Source organism: Mustelus asterias, chromosome 26 (genome assembly GCF_964213995.1).
Source record: "Mustelus asterias chromosome 26, sMusAst1.hap1.1, whole genome shotgun sequence".
Lineage (NCBI taxonomy): Eukaryota > Metazoa > Chordata > Chondrichthyes > Carcharhiniformes > Triakidae > Mustelus > Mustelus asterias.
The window spans coordinates 34,561,691-34,576,501 of NC_135826.1; the positions used below are offsets into that span (position 1 = coordinate 34,561,691).

General features: G+C 44.4%; 1 protein-coding gene across 1 annotated transcript in view; it reads left to right on the plus strand.

Annotated features, from left to right (window-relative positions):
* The window catches only part of adamts10 (ADAM metallopeptidase with thrombospondin type 1 motif, 10), a 147,560-nt gene that overhangs the window by 74,818 nt on the left and 57,931 nt on the right, over window positions 1–14,811 (plus strand). Inside the window, exons 10-13 of the mRNA XM_078198785.1 lie at window positions 1,052–1,193; window positions 2,711–2,818; window positions 5,388–5,533; window positions 12,036–12,099. Of these exons, the coding sequence (XP_078054911.1) occupies window positions 1,052–1,193; window positions 2,711–2,818; window positions 5,388–5,533; window positions 12,036–12,099 (460 nt within the window). The remainder of the gene's footprint in view (window positions 1–1,051; window positions 1,194–2,710; window positions 2,819–5,387; window positions 5,534–12,035; window positions 12,100–14,811) is intronic.

Genomic DNA, 14,811 nt, shown 5'->3' on the forward strand with positions numbered 1-14,811 from the left:
GTTTGGTTTTCCCAGTGGCCCTGCTGAATTCAACAGCTTTAAGACTTTTGAATCTATTTTCTGGCTGCCGTCATCTAGTCTGAGAGGTGGCTGGTGGGTGGGCCTCACTAGCTGAGAGACTGGGGTGGGGGATGTTAGAAAAGAGGGGGAGAGGGGAGTCAGACTTTGGTGGGCTATGTTCAATCACAGGTATTAACCCAGGTTTGTTTGGGGAAGGACTCATAAGCCCATCAGCAGTATTAGAAAAGTATTTAATCTGAAGTACTAAAAGCGCTTAACAATTGTAAAAGAGTTTAACATACTGATAGGTTAAGCCCTTTGGGCAATTGGCTTTACCAAGGCACTATAACATAGAATCATAGAAGAGTCATAGAATCCCTACAGTGCAGAAGGAGGCCATTTGGCCCATCGAGCCTGCACCAACAATAATCCCACCCAGGCCCTATCTCTATCCCCGTGACCCCACATATTTGCCCTGCTAGTCCCTGCTAGCCCCCCCACGACACGAAGGGACAATTTAGCACGGCCAATCAAACAGAGATGAGGAGGATGATTAAAGCAGCCAGAGAGTGGTGAATCTGTGGAACTCTTTGCCGCAGCAGGCTGTGGAGGCCAGGTCATTGAGTGTCTTTAAGACAGAGATAGATAGGTTCTTGATTAATAAGGGAAGCGGGGGTTATGGGGAAAAGGCAGGAGAATGGGGATGAGAAAAATATCAGCCATGATTGAATGACTCGATGGGCCGAGTGGCCTAATTCTGCTCCTATGTCTTATGGTCTTATGAATTTGAACCCGGGTTCCTAGCGCTGTGAGGCAGCCACCAAGCCCCCCCCAACTTAGACACTTAAAATTTATTCATTTAACAGTTACTTATTTAATATGCTCAGATATAATCAATAAAGATAGAAAAAGGTATTTAGCGTGGAGGGTATTATTTTCTCATGTTGTACTCTTCGATCAATGATTTATTTAGTTTTCCCTGACTGCACGTCATTTTAGAAATTACTGAATTTGTTTTTCTTCTTTAATAAAAACTCTTTTTTTTTGTCAGTTCAGGACATGGTAGATGTCTCATCAATGCACCCCCCAAACAGGAGTTCTTTTACCCGACTGTGGCCCCAGGTCAGGTGTATGATGCTGATGAACAGTGCCGTTTCCAATATGGAGTCAAATCACGCCAGTGTAAATATGGGGTAGAGAGTCTTCCTGCTTTATACCTTTGAGAAATATTAAGACTTTTTGAATGGGATGGAGTTCTAACCTTTTATAATAGACAGTGCCGTAGATAAAAAATATTCTTACCTCTGTATTTTCAAATCTGCCATTTTACAATTGTCTGTCAGAAATGTATTTAATAAGATAATGCTTTGCTTATGGTTTAAATACAGCAGTTTGCCCCAATTAATTTTCCATTAAACTCTGAGAAAGAATTCAGCCTCAAGATAATTATATATTTTTAACCTGCCAATGGCCTGGAAATGTAGGCCGGGATATTCCCGGCCAGTGCAGCGGGCCAGGAGACACCAGCAGGGTTCGCGACTGGCATAACACCGCTCGTGATTTCCCCCATGCACTTTTTTTAGTGCAATCATATGGAAATTTGACAGTGTTTTCTGGGCCCCATAGCATCTCCATTGTCGGGGAACAGGCGTCCTCACACCGCTGGTGGGAACAGAAGCCATTGAGACCCCCCCCCCACCCAAGGAGGTCGAAGGCAAGGTGGGGTGCCCTTTGGGCAGTGCCAGCCTGGCATCCTGGCACTGCTCAAGGGGAAAACTGGCACTGTCCGCCAGGCACCTTGGCACTGCCCACCGGAACCGGGCAGTGCCGAGGGGGTGGGGTACACTGGGGACAGGGCCTGTTGGGATGATCGGTGGAGGGAGGACCCGCTGCCAGTCTGCGATCAGGATCGGTGGGGGAGGGAGGGAGGAGGTGATTGGGGCTGGCCATAGCGGGGGGGGGGGGGGGGGAGGGGAGGGGTGAGGGGGGGGTCGGGGCTGGCCAGAGGGTGGGTGGGTGGAAGAGAGATCAGAGGAGGTGGGTGGGGAGATTGGGGCTGGCCATGGCGGGGTGGGGGGGGGGGGGGCGGAAAACAGCAATTATGGGGTGGGGGGAGTCTGGAAGACCAGCGATCATGGTGGGGGGATGGTGGTTGCAGGGTAGGCCAGCAATCAGCAGGAGATCAGCAATGGCAGGGGACAGCCACATACACTGATCTGTCATCGTGGAGATTGGTCCGCTCAGCTCTATGCTGCCGGCCTCTCGGGCGGGAATAGATCCGCCCACCACTTACCAGAGTGAATCCCACTGAGGCACTCTGCAATGCTCAGAGTGTCGGAGATTGGTTCTGGTAAGTACGCCCAAAAACCAGGCTGGAAATACTCCCGTTTTCCCGCACATTGGGCACTTAGTTTTGCTTTGGTAGAATCCCGGCCAGAAAGTTCCTAAGATATTGCCAGTGTACAAAGAAAACTGCCTTTCAGATACAAGAGACAGATTTAATGCTCCTCCAAAGCAACTATAGTGTCTGGGTGGGCACTTATTTAGACAGGAGGGCATTTATTTAGACAGCCTAACCATCTCCTTCTGGTCCAATTAATCCAGTTAAAAATCAATTTAAAACTTGATAGCACACACAGTTAACTTTATGAAGCTTAGAATGACTTTCATTTTTAGTTCTTGATACTTTTTATTAATGTTTTATTTGTAGGAGGTATGCAGTGAGTTGTGGTGTCTTAGTAAAAGTAATCGCTGTATTACAAACAGTATCCCTGCTGCTGAAGGAACAGTATGTCAATCAAATACCATTGAAAAGGGGGTGAGTCACAATGTGTCTTTTTCTTTACTTTGGTGTTAATTTGTCAATTTAGAATCTACTATTGGGAAATTGAACTGTTTTTAGGATAATTCGATTCCAACTCTTAGTTCATCAATCATATTTTTGTGACAAAGATATGAATGATCAAAAGTCGGTAAAACTGACTTTTCCCACAAAAAAATATTAGCAGGGCAGCATTCGCCCTAATCCATCTTACATAGGATGGGAAAATTTTTGGAGTGTTGGAGAAGGGTTGAAAGTAAGTACAGGAAAGGGACAAAACATTCCATAATTGTCACATTAAGCGGAAAGATTATAAAGGGATATACAGACAGGGCCTTCTCTACTCCAGTGAAAATAATCCCAGCATCTAAAGTGATAAACACTTTATCACTGATAAAGTGATAAAGTGATAAACCATTGGCTCAGTACATAGGAGATAAAATCAACTCTGGTAAAAATTAATGGGATCATTGACAAAACTTTGCTGGATAATTTTTGCTGGAGAAGGGCAGCACGGTAGCACAGTGGTTAGCACTGCTGCTTCACAGCTCCAGGGACCTGGGTTTGAATCCCGGCTCGGGTCACTGTCTGTGGAGTTTGCACATTCTCCCTGTGTCTGCGTGGGTTTCCTCCCACAGTCCAAAGATGTGCGGGCTAGGTTGATTGGCCATTCTAAATTGCCCCTTAGTGTCCCAGGATGCACAGGTTAGAGGGATTAGTGGGTAAATATGTAGGGATATGGGGATAGGGCCTGGGTGGGATTGTGGTTGGTGCAGACTCGATGGGCCGAATGGCCTCTTTCTGCACTGTAGGATTCTATGATCTATGAAGTCTCTGCTAATTAAATTAATTTTGATTCATGGCGTCATCTTTGTGAATTTGCACACACATTAAAATTACAAAGACCTTTCTAAAATGCAGTGCTCAAAACCACACTCTTAACTATGGCCCAAGCAATGGTGTAATAAGTCTTCGGAGGCAGAAGTCCCTTCACCAAAATCCCTTTATTTACAATTCCAACAGTACACAGAGTGCTATCAGTCAGCAGTCTTCATTCAGGAGTCCCAGAGGAACTGACATTCCCAGTTAAATACAAGGAAAAGACTCCCTGATTGGCCCATCAATTGACTCCTTAATCAGGGAGTTCATACTCCAATAGGCCAACCTCAATGGCCTGATTGAAGTCATTACAAATGGTTTGTACAAATTTATGATTATTTTACTCTTCTGCTCTACAAGCCATGTTTATCAAACCAAAACATTGTCGGCCTCATTTATGGTTTCATCTATCTGCACCTGCACTCTGAGGTGCCTCCATTTAGCTGCACTCCTCCATGTCTTCCTACTGAGTGGGTTATCCCAGTCTCTTGTTTTCCCCTCCCAAACCTTTCACTTCTCCATGTTCACTTACACCACCTATCTGCCCATTCCAGTAACCATCCTTCAGCAATGACTGACCAGGAGCTCCATCCGATCAGTGCAAAATACCGGGTGGGATTCTCCAGTCCCATCCGTGGTGTGACCGGCTGCGAGCGAGAAAGGAAAACTTGGCGTTCCAGCCAAAAGTCCTATAACTCCCAGCAGCACCGGGGAATCCCAGCCACAAACAAAGATGGAAGATTTCGGCCATAATTTGTCGATGGGGTTTGGTCATAAAATGAAAAGACAAATTCAATCACTTCTGTGCATCAGCTGCACTTTGTTGTCCTGAGACAACACTGGTTTGGAAGGTGCCATTTGTACAAAAAATGCAAAATGTCAACAATGCATTATGCAAATGACTACACTGAATCTTCTTCTTTTGCTATGAAGCACGATGGAACATTATTAACTATGAAAGACACACATGCAAGTTCAAAATAAAATCTAGATGGTATAGTGTGACATAACATGGAAATTCTGTTTTAGGGGGAGACAATGGCCTAGTGGTATTATCGCTAGACTATTAATCCAGAAACTCAGCTAATGTTCTGGGGACCCGGGTTCGAATCCCGTCGCAGCAGATGGTGGAATTTGAATTCAATAAAAAGTATCTGGAATTAAGAATCTAATGATGACCGTGAAATCATTGTTGATTGTCGGAAAAACCCATCTGGTTCACTAATGTCTGTTAGGAAAGGAAATCTGCCGTCCTTACCTGGTCTGGCCTACATAGGAACATAGAAGATAGGAGCAAGAGGAGGCCATTTGGCCCTTCGAACCTGCTCCGCTATTCATTACAATCATGGCTGATCATCCAACTCAATAGCCTAATCCTGCTTTTTCCCCATAACCTTTGATCCCATTTGCCCCAATGTGACTCCAGACCTACAGCAATGTGGTTGACTCTCAACGGCCTCTGAAATGGCCTAGCAAGCCACGCAGTTTCAAGTGCAGCGAGGGATGAGTAATAAATGCTGGCCCAGACAGTGATGCCCATGTCCCACGAATAATTTTTAAAAATAGTTATTTTTTTTCCCATGTGTTGGTTGGTTTTCAGCTAGTCTATTATGAAACTATTTCAATTGAATTGAATGCATGAGTCTAATTTTGCTATGTAAAGTTTAAATGAAAGTTTTTGCTTCAGTGGTGCTATAAAAGAGACTGTGTCCCATTCGGCACTAGACCAGAGGGAGTGGATGGAGCCTGGGGACCCTGGTCACCATGGGGAGAGTGCAGCAGGACATGTGGAGGAGGAGTATCATATTCTGCCAGACAATGTGACAGTCCAAGGTAAATAACAGCATTAAATTAAAAAATGCCTAGAATGTCCACTGGCTGTCAAGTTGATCAGTTTAACTATTTTCCTTACTCAGAGTACATATTTCAATTTTTCTCATTTACTCTTTTACTTCACACACTGACGATAAGTTGAGTTGCGGAACGATGACTCAGATCTTCCAGTCTCGGGGTGGTCTACCCTGGACATATCCTGGAAGATGCACTGGGGGACCCCTCGGAAGTCCCAAAGCCAGGACTCTGCAGGAATTGTCCAGGAAACTTCACATTCCGATGTGCAATTCCCCAGCAACTGGAACCTTTGGAAAAGGTCGCCTTGGAAAAGATTCAAGATGGAGATTTTGGACAGTTTCAGCTCACTTGCCAGAATACTTACCCAGAAAATGTTAGACAGGGAAGAAACTACAGGCCACCCAATAGTAACAGGGAGGTGGAGGAGCAGATAGGGAAACAGATCCTGGAGAGTTGCAGTAATAGCAGAGTTGTTATGATGGGAGACTTTAATTTCCAAAACATAGATTGGAATATCCCTAGGGTAAGGGGATTGGATGGGGAAGAGTTCATTAGGTGTGTTCAGGAGGGTTTCCTGACACAGCATGTGGACAAGCCTACAAGAGGAGAGGCTGTACTTGATCTGATACTGACCAATGAACCTGGACAGGTGTCAGATCTCTCAGTGGGAGAGCATCTTGGGGATAGCGATCATAACACTATCTCCTTTAGGCTTGCATTGGAAAAAGAGAGGATCAGGCAAGCTAGGAAAGTGTTTATATGGAGTAAGGGGAAATATGAAGACATTAGACAGCAAATTAGAGGGGTAAATTGGAAGGAGGTATTCTTGGGGAAATGTACTGAAGAGAGGTGGCAGTTTTTCAAGGAATGCCTGTCCAGAGTTCTACAGTAAGAAGTCTCACAACACCAGGTTAAAGTCCAACAGGTTTATTTGGTAGCAAATAGCATAAGCTTTCGGAGCACAGCTCCTTCGTCAGATGGAGTGGACAGATATCCACTCCATCTGACGAAGGAGCTGTGCTCCGAAAGCTTGTGGTATTTGCTACCAAATAAACCTGTTGGACTTTAACCTGGTGTTGTGAGACTCCTTACTGTGCTTACCCCAGTCCAATGCCGGCATCTCCACATCATGACTACCATAGAGTTCTGCAGGACAACATTCCGAGCAGACAGGGAGGTGTCGGTCGGTTAAAGGAACCATGGTGCACGAAAGCTGTGCGGGACCTAGTCGAGAAGAAAAGGAAAGCGTACAAAAGGCTCAGAGAGCTTGGCGAAGATAGGGATTTAGAAGAGTATACGGCTTGTAGGAAGGGACTAAAGAAGGAAATTAGGAGAGCCAGAAGGGGTCATGAGAAGGCCCTGGCAGGTAGGATTAAGGAGAACCCTAAGGCGTTCTATAAATATGTGAAGAGTAAAAGGATGAGACATGACAGAATAGGGCCTATAAAAGGTGAAGGCGGGAAAGTCTGTACAGAACCAGTAGAAATGGCAGAGGTGCTCAATGAGTATTTTGCCTCGGTTTTCACAGAGGAGAAGGACCTGGGTGGATGCACTGCGGGCGTGCAGTGGACTGAAAGGATTGAGTATGTGGACTTTAAGAAAGAGGTTGTGCTGGAATCTTTGAATGGCATCAAGATAGATAAGTCGCCGGGTCCGGATGGGATGTACCCCAGGTTACTGTGGGAGGCGAGGGAGGAGATTGCAGAGCCTCTGGCGATGATCTTTGCGTCGTCGATAGAGACGGGAAAGATGCCGGAGGATTGGAGGATTGCGGATGTGGTTCCTATTTTCAAGAAGGGGAATAGGGATAGCCCAGGTAATTACCAACCGGTGAGTCTAACCTCAGTGGTTGGTAAACTGATGGAGAAGATCCTGTGGGACAGGATATATGAGCATTTAGAGAGGTTTAGTATGCTCAAGAATACTCAGCATGGCTTTGCCAAGGGCAGATCGTGCCTTATGAGCCAGGTGGAGTTCTTCGAAAATGTGACTAAACACATTGACGAAGGGAAGGCGGTAGATGTGGTTTATATGGATTTTAGCAAGGCGTTCGATAAGGTCCCCCATGCAAGGCTTCTAGAAAAAGTGAGAGGGCATGGGATCCAAGGGGCTGCTGCCCTGTGGATCCAGAACTGGCTTGCCCAAAGGAGGCAGAGAGTGGGTATAGATGGGTCTTTTTCTAAATGGAGGTCGGTCACCAGTGGTGTGCCCCAGGGATCTGTTCTGGGACCCTTGCTGTTTGTCATTTTCATAAATGACCTGGATGAGGAAGCGGAGGGATGGGTTGGTAAGTTTGCCGACGACACAAAGGTTGGTGGGGTTGTGGATAGTCTGGAGGGATGTCAGAAGTTACAGAGGGACATAGATAGGATGCAAGACTGGGTGGAGAAGTGGCAGATGGACTTCAACCCAGATAAATGCGTCGTGGTCCATTTTGGTAGGACAAATGGGATGAAGGAGTACAATATAAATGGAAAGACTCTTAGTACGGTAGAGGATCAGAAGGACCTTGGGGTCCGGGTCAATAGGACTCTAAAATCGGCCCCGCAGGTGGAGGAGGTGGTTAAGAAGGCGTATGGTGTGCTGGCCTTTATCAATCGAGGGATTGAGTTTAGGAGTCCGGGGATAATGATGCAGCTATATAAGACCCTCGTCAGACCCCACTTGGAGTACTGTGCTCAGTTCTGGTCGCCTCACTATAGGAAGGATGTGGAAAAGATTGAAAGAGTGCAGAGGAGATTTACAAGGATGTTGCCTGGATTGAGTGGCATGCCTTATGAGGATAGGCTGAGGGAGCTCGGTCTTCTCTCTTTGGAGAGACGAAGGATGAGAGGAGACCTAATAGAGGTGTATAAGATGTTGAGAGGCATAGATCGGGTGGACTCTCAGAGGCTTTTTCCCAGGGTGGAAATGTCTGCTACGAGAGGACACAGGTTTAAGGTGCTGGGGGTAGGTACAGGGGAGATTTTAGAGGTAAGTTTTTCACACAGAGGGTGGTGGGCGAGTGGAATCGGCTGCCGTCAGTGGTGGTGGAGGCGAACTCAATAGGGTCTTTTAAGAGACTCCTGGATGAGTACATGGAGCTTAATAGGATGGAGGGTTATAGGTAGGTCTAGAAGGTAGGGATGTGTTCGGCACAACTTGTGGGCCGAAGGGCCTGTTTGTGCTGTAGTTTTTCTATGTTTCTATGTTTCTAAACTGATTTAACTTCAGGGTAACCATACAGCTGCAACCATAGTAATAGATCCAAGTTTAACTTGATGGAGTTGTACTTGTGCGAGTTTACAAAGGAGGATCCCTGCTTCTGAACCAGAAACTCTGGGTTCACAATTCTCACTCCATCACTTGATGACCGAGGACAGTGTGTTCATAATATAGCTAAATAGATCCAGTATCAAATTGTAAATTCTTCCCAACATATGTCAAAGGCAAGTAGTGAAAGTGGGAGAGATTCAGCCGTGTGATGGTAAGAAAATTGGAGCCTCTACCATCACTATCCTTGGCTCCAGGCGACAGCATGCATGTAAAAATACATGTTGTCACAGCAACTTGGACTCCTTGCTAGTTGGCTGGATGCCTGGTGTGGATCAAACAGGGGACTTAATCCCTGTTCAGCTGGGATGGACTTGGGACCTGCCTCCTTGACTTACCCATTGTGGAGGAGGTTGTGGTGTTCTGGAGTGGACCTGCCTTCAGGAAGAGAACTCGAGAAGAAGTTTACATACTCCATAAATGTAAAAATACCATTTTTATTTGTTATTAGCCCCCACTCCCCTGAAAAATCATTATCTCTCTTGCTCCTCTCCAGCATTTGATCAGGAGTTGGCAGTGAATCTTTCCATAGAACCCATGGAATTCCTACAATGCAGAAGCAGGCCATTGAGACTGCACCGACTCTCTGCAGCCCTAACCCCATAACCCCACACGTTTACTGTTGCTAATCCACCTAACCTGCACATCTATTGGACACTGAGGGGCAATTTAGCACGGCCAATTCGCCTAACCTGCACATCTTTGGACTGTGGGAGGAAATTGGAGCACCCAGAGGAAATCCACTCTGACACAGAGAGAATGTGCAAACTCCACACAGACAGCCACCCAAGGTTGGAATCGAACCCAGATCCCTGGCGCTGTGAGGCAGCAGTGCTAACCATTCTGCCACCATGCCACCCTGCTTTCACTGCACATTTTTATAAAATATGTAGAGCTACTAGTCATTAAATAAGTTTAAATAAAAAAGGAAGTTCAACTCATCTGATCTCATCCTTCAAGACTGTTAACCTTCTCAGCTTTACATGACATTATCTTAATTTCTTAAATGATTCAAAGTGCCTTCTTTTAGCCTCCGGTTCCTGCTGTTAATCTTTCTCCCTGCAAAAACTCCTTTCAGAAGCTGGTCAGTTACTGCGTGTGTAACGCTAAAGGTAGCGGAAAGTTCTAATAAATACTGGTGGATTTGATGCTTGCGGTAAAAAATAATTTGAAAAAGCAGCGGTAGGTGGCAAGCCAACCATGTAACTCATGGGAAACATGAAGCAGGTAATGAACTGTCTGGTTCCATGGCTTGTTTTTCCTGGAACAAAGCGCCAGACACCACTCTGCATCAACAGTGACTGACCAGGAGACTGCCCCACTCTTACCACCGGCCATAGGCATGTTGAAAGGATTTGCAGATTGAAATTAAGCTGTTGGCCACATTCTGAACACCATTTCCATGGCCGTCAAGTCCTGGAGTGGGATCTCAAACCCAGAGGTTCTGACTCAGAGGTGTGGTTGGTTGCCATATCCTGGCACCATGTGACCGCCATCCCCATTCTTCCTGCGAGTATAATTGCTTTCATTGTGAGTACAATAGCTGCCTTCCAACCAACCGCCTTTGGCTTCACACCATCCACACAGTCAACCCAACCACCAAATTTTGATTACACTGTGATGTCTGCTCCTCACTCCTCTTTCTCCTTTTCCTCAACCCTCAATTTCGTGCGTCAACCCTTTTGTCTGGGACCTTTGTCCCAGTGATGTTTCTTTGAGGGGGGAAAACTATGACCAAGAATCTTTCCACACGTAAACCCATGAAGCTAAATAAATTGGCCATTTAACTATCTTTACAAGCTAAATGATTATCAGTCTAGCCAATGATTCTTTTGCAAATGAGCAAGTTTTTACTTTTACAGCCTGCGTGCGTGATAATTGACTACAGTGCCTTTATAAGTAAACTGTTTGTGAAACCATTAGAAGTTAGCTCACAACCACGAGGACCGAAAAACAGTCGTAGCCAAGATACGAAGGCTATTAATGAACTCATGAACTCATAACTGCCTCTCTCTTATTATGCCTCCTACCTTAGTTATTTATTAATTTGTTTTGGTGTGCAAGCTGCTGTATTGATTTATTAATTTACCAACATCCACTGCTTTGTTAATCTCCATTATTTTATTAATTTGGTGTGGCTGCTGCTCCATTTCCTCTGTCTGTGAAATTATTAATTCAATATTGTCTGCTTTTCCATTTCATTTGCCATGTCCATTCCTGTACCAGTTTAGTTTATTTAGTTTATTTTATTAGTGTCACAAGTAGGCTTACATTAACACTGCAATGAAGTTACTGTGAAAATCCCCTAGTCGCCACACTCCAGTGCCTGTTCGGGTACACTGAGGGAGAATTTAGCATGGCCAAAGCACCTAATCAGGATCACATGGTTCCTACATAAAGATCGCGTTGCTGTATCACAATGCATCTTAAGAATTGATTATACAATTCCAACAGAACAATACTATCAGTTAAACAGCAGTGTTTGGTTTGTTTTATAACTTCTGTAATAAGTCTTCAGAGGCAGAACTCCCTTCACCAAAATCCCTTTATTTACAAACTCTAACAGCAGGAGTTCTAGTAGATAGCAGTCTACCTCCAGGGGTGTCAGAGGAACTGACACTCTCGGTTAAGTACAAGGCAAAGACTCCCTGATTGTCCCATCAATCCCATCCTTAAACAGGGAGTTCATACTCCAATAGGCCAACCCCAATGGACTGATTGAAGTCATTACAACTTCCAAGTGTAATGTTCAATTTTATGTGCTTGATAATGTGAATCTGTTAACTGATCTATGCTCAATATGCTTGATTGGACTGTGGACTCAGAGAAAAGTGATCAGATACTCAGAAACTACTAAAAGCCAGAGCCTAACCTTGGTGTAGACATTTTAAAGCATTGTATAGAACTCTGTAAAAAAATTTCCTTCACACTTAGAAACTGGTCTTATCAAATTTCCTTCACACTTAGAAACTGGTCTTATCTCTGCATTGCCTTCAAGGCAAATCAAACATACAAAATATATAACACCAATTAGTGGCGGCAAATTGGAGTTCCACATTCTCTGATTAATAATATTTGGTCATGTTACTTTTCAAAATATGTCAACCACATTTACAGAAATAAACCGTGTCTGATTCCTTAATAATGTAGCAATATTTATCTCCAAATCTAGACCAACTATTGGTGGGCGATACTGCCTTGGAGAGAGGAAGCGCTTTCGATCATGTAACATTGATGTAAGTAAATTGGTTTGATCGTTATTTGTAGCTTTATTTTACAGTGTTTTTTAATATATCACATCACAAATTCAGACTATAGAGCTGATTGTGTGAATAGCGAAAGTTAGATTCTGAAATGCATCACGAAACTCAATAACGTCGTTTATCAGGTGATTTCATCCTGAGCTGACAGTTCACTCCTGTAATTGCTTCTGGATCTACCTCTTCTCCACCCACTCCTAACTGGACTTCTCTTTATTGGTCATTGTCCAAGTTCCTTCAAGCCTTTGGGTGGGCTTCATGCCACCACTTCCTTCTATCCTTTCGACTCTAATTTTGATCTGATCACACTTTTACCTCTGTTTATGACACTCAGCTGCTTTGTCTAGATCTCAGCATTCCTTTATAAGCTGACGACTTTGATATCTCTTTTCACGCATCCAGGTCCTGCTCTCTTTTCTCCTCTTCCTCACACCAGGTCATACCATCCTTCATTTCCATCATCACATCCAGCCTGAACCTTAACCTCACCCATGTTTGTTAATCAACCTACTTATGTTAAAGCCACTGGCCCTGGCTCGAAACACTCGTGTGTAATTCCTCAAATGATTGCATGGGATGCTTGTGTTGACCTATCAAAACTTACTTGTCGGTAGACCTTGTGAGGTACAAATTCTTGGACTTGGCAGGTAGTTGAACAGTTATGAGCTGAGTCTTTGGGCAACTCCTATAATTGTACTAGCCCTGAACCCTCCTTATTTGTATAAAGGCAAAACACAATGGACGCTGGAATCTGAAACAGAAACAGAAAATGCTGGAACACCTCGGCAGGTCTGACAGCATCTGTGGAAAGAGAATAGAGCCAACATTTGGAGCCTGGATGACACTTTGTCAGAGACATTGGGCGTGATTTTCCGGCTTGCTCGCCCGGAACTGGAAAATCCTGCCCGAGCTCAACAGACCTTTCCATGCTCTGCCCCTCACCTGCTCCGATTGCCGTTGCGGGCAGGACAGTAAAATTCCCCCCCGTTGGCTCTATTCTCTCTCCACAGATGCTGTCAGACCTGCTGAGATTTTGTAGCATTTTCTGTTTTTGTCCCTCCTTATTTGTGCTGTGCTTTACCAATTATACCCTCTTGCAGTTCATTGACTAAACTTCCAAAGTGAATGTGCCTGTACTGCTGCTTACCACATTGGAGTGAATGCCACAGGGTGTTCTGTGATGTAGGACTAGGGCACATATTTCCTCTGAGGCTTCCATGGGAACCATTAGGATTGTAGAAAGACTGTGCATTAGAGTGCTGCAGTGTAATACCACTTCAGGCTCAAATTATGTGGCAGAATGTAACACTGTGTTGTAGGATACTATGCTGGTTTTAATATTTTAAAAAATGAATGGGTAAGTAAGGGGTACAAAAATTAAATTGGAGTGCAAGAACATCTGAGGAGGGGCTTTTGATCACCCCTCTTCCATTCCTTCAGCTGCCTACAGGGTTCTCTGTTCAATGTGATTAAAGGTCTCATACTACCTGCGCTTCTCCCAGTTACAACTGCTGATGACTGTTACTTGCAGTCCTTACTGCAACTAAACAGAACAGGGACATATGTTGGAATGAGAAAGATGTGTGATCCAGTTGCTTAGGCTTCTGTCTTGTGGGAATTACTGAACTTGTCGCGTAACGGTAATTTTTGTTGGCAGCATATTTGCCCTTGGAACCTTGCCATATTTCATGGAACAACTGGCATGGCAACAATAGAGGATTGGCACCAAAAACATGGACATGGCAGTACATGGTGAAAGGCATTCTGAATACTGGTCATACTCTGTAACGTATAGGACTTTTATTAATGTGTCCTTATAATTAGGAAAGTAACCCTATTATTAGTTCGATTCTCAAGTGGAGACAAGTATAGAAACAGGTGTCAAAATTTCTTAGCATTTTATCAGATTGTCAAATGACAGAAAAGTAGATCTCGACATTACTCACAAAATGGCATAAGGACAATATAAGGACCAAACTATCAGTCCTTGAGGAGGACCCATCAGAGTATACAAGAGTAATTCTTCCTTGACCGCATCTTCTGCCTGTTCTCCGTGTTGTCTCACCTGAAGTTGGCTTCTTCTGCTTTGTAAAGTTATGAGGTGACCTGATCAATAACCCTTTAAGGAGTTTTTCTTTGTTCTAGCCTTTTGAGGATGTAAGTCGTAGAGTTGACCAAGGAGAACCTATGGATGTAGTTTATTTAGACTTTCAGAAGGCTTTGAACAGGGTCTCACATAGCAGACCACTGTATAAAGTTAGCGCACATGGGATTGCAGGTAATGTCTTGAGATGGATAGAAAGCTGGTTAGCAGACAGGAAGTAAAGAGTTGGCATAAATGAATCTTTTTCTGATTGACAGGCAGTGATTAGTGGGGTACCGCAGGGATCTGTGCTAGGATCCCAATTGTTCACATTATATATTAATGATTTGGAAGAGGGAACTGAATGTATTATCTCCAAATTTGCAGATGTTACAAAGAGGGTGAGCTGTGAGGGGAATGCAGAAATGCTTCAGCATGATTTGGACAGGCTGGGTGAATGGGCATATGCATGGCAGATGCAGTATAATCTGAATAAATGTGAAGTTATCCACTTTGGTAGCAATAAAGGAAGGCAGATTATTATTTGAATAGGCGTAAATTGAGAGAGGTGGATACTCACCAAGACCTTGGTGTCCTTGTGCATC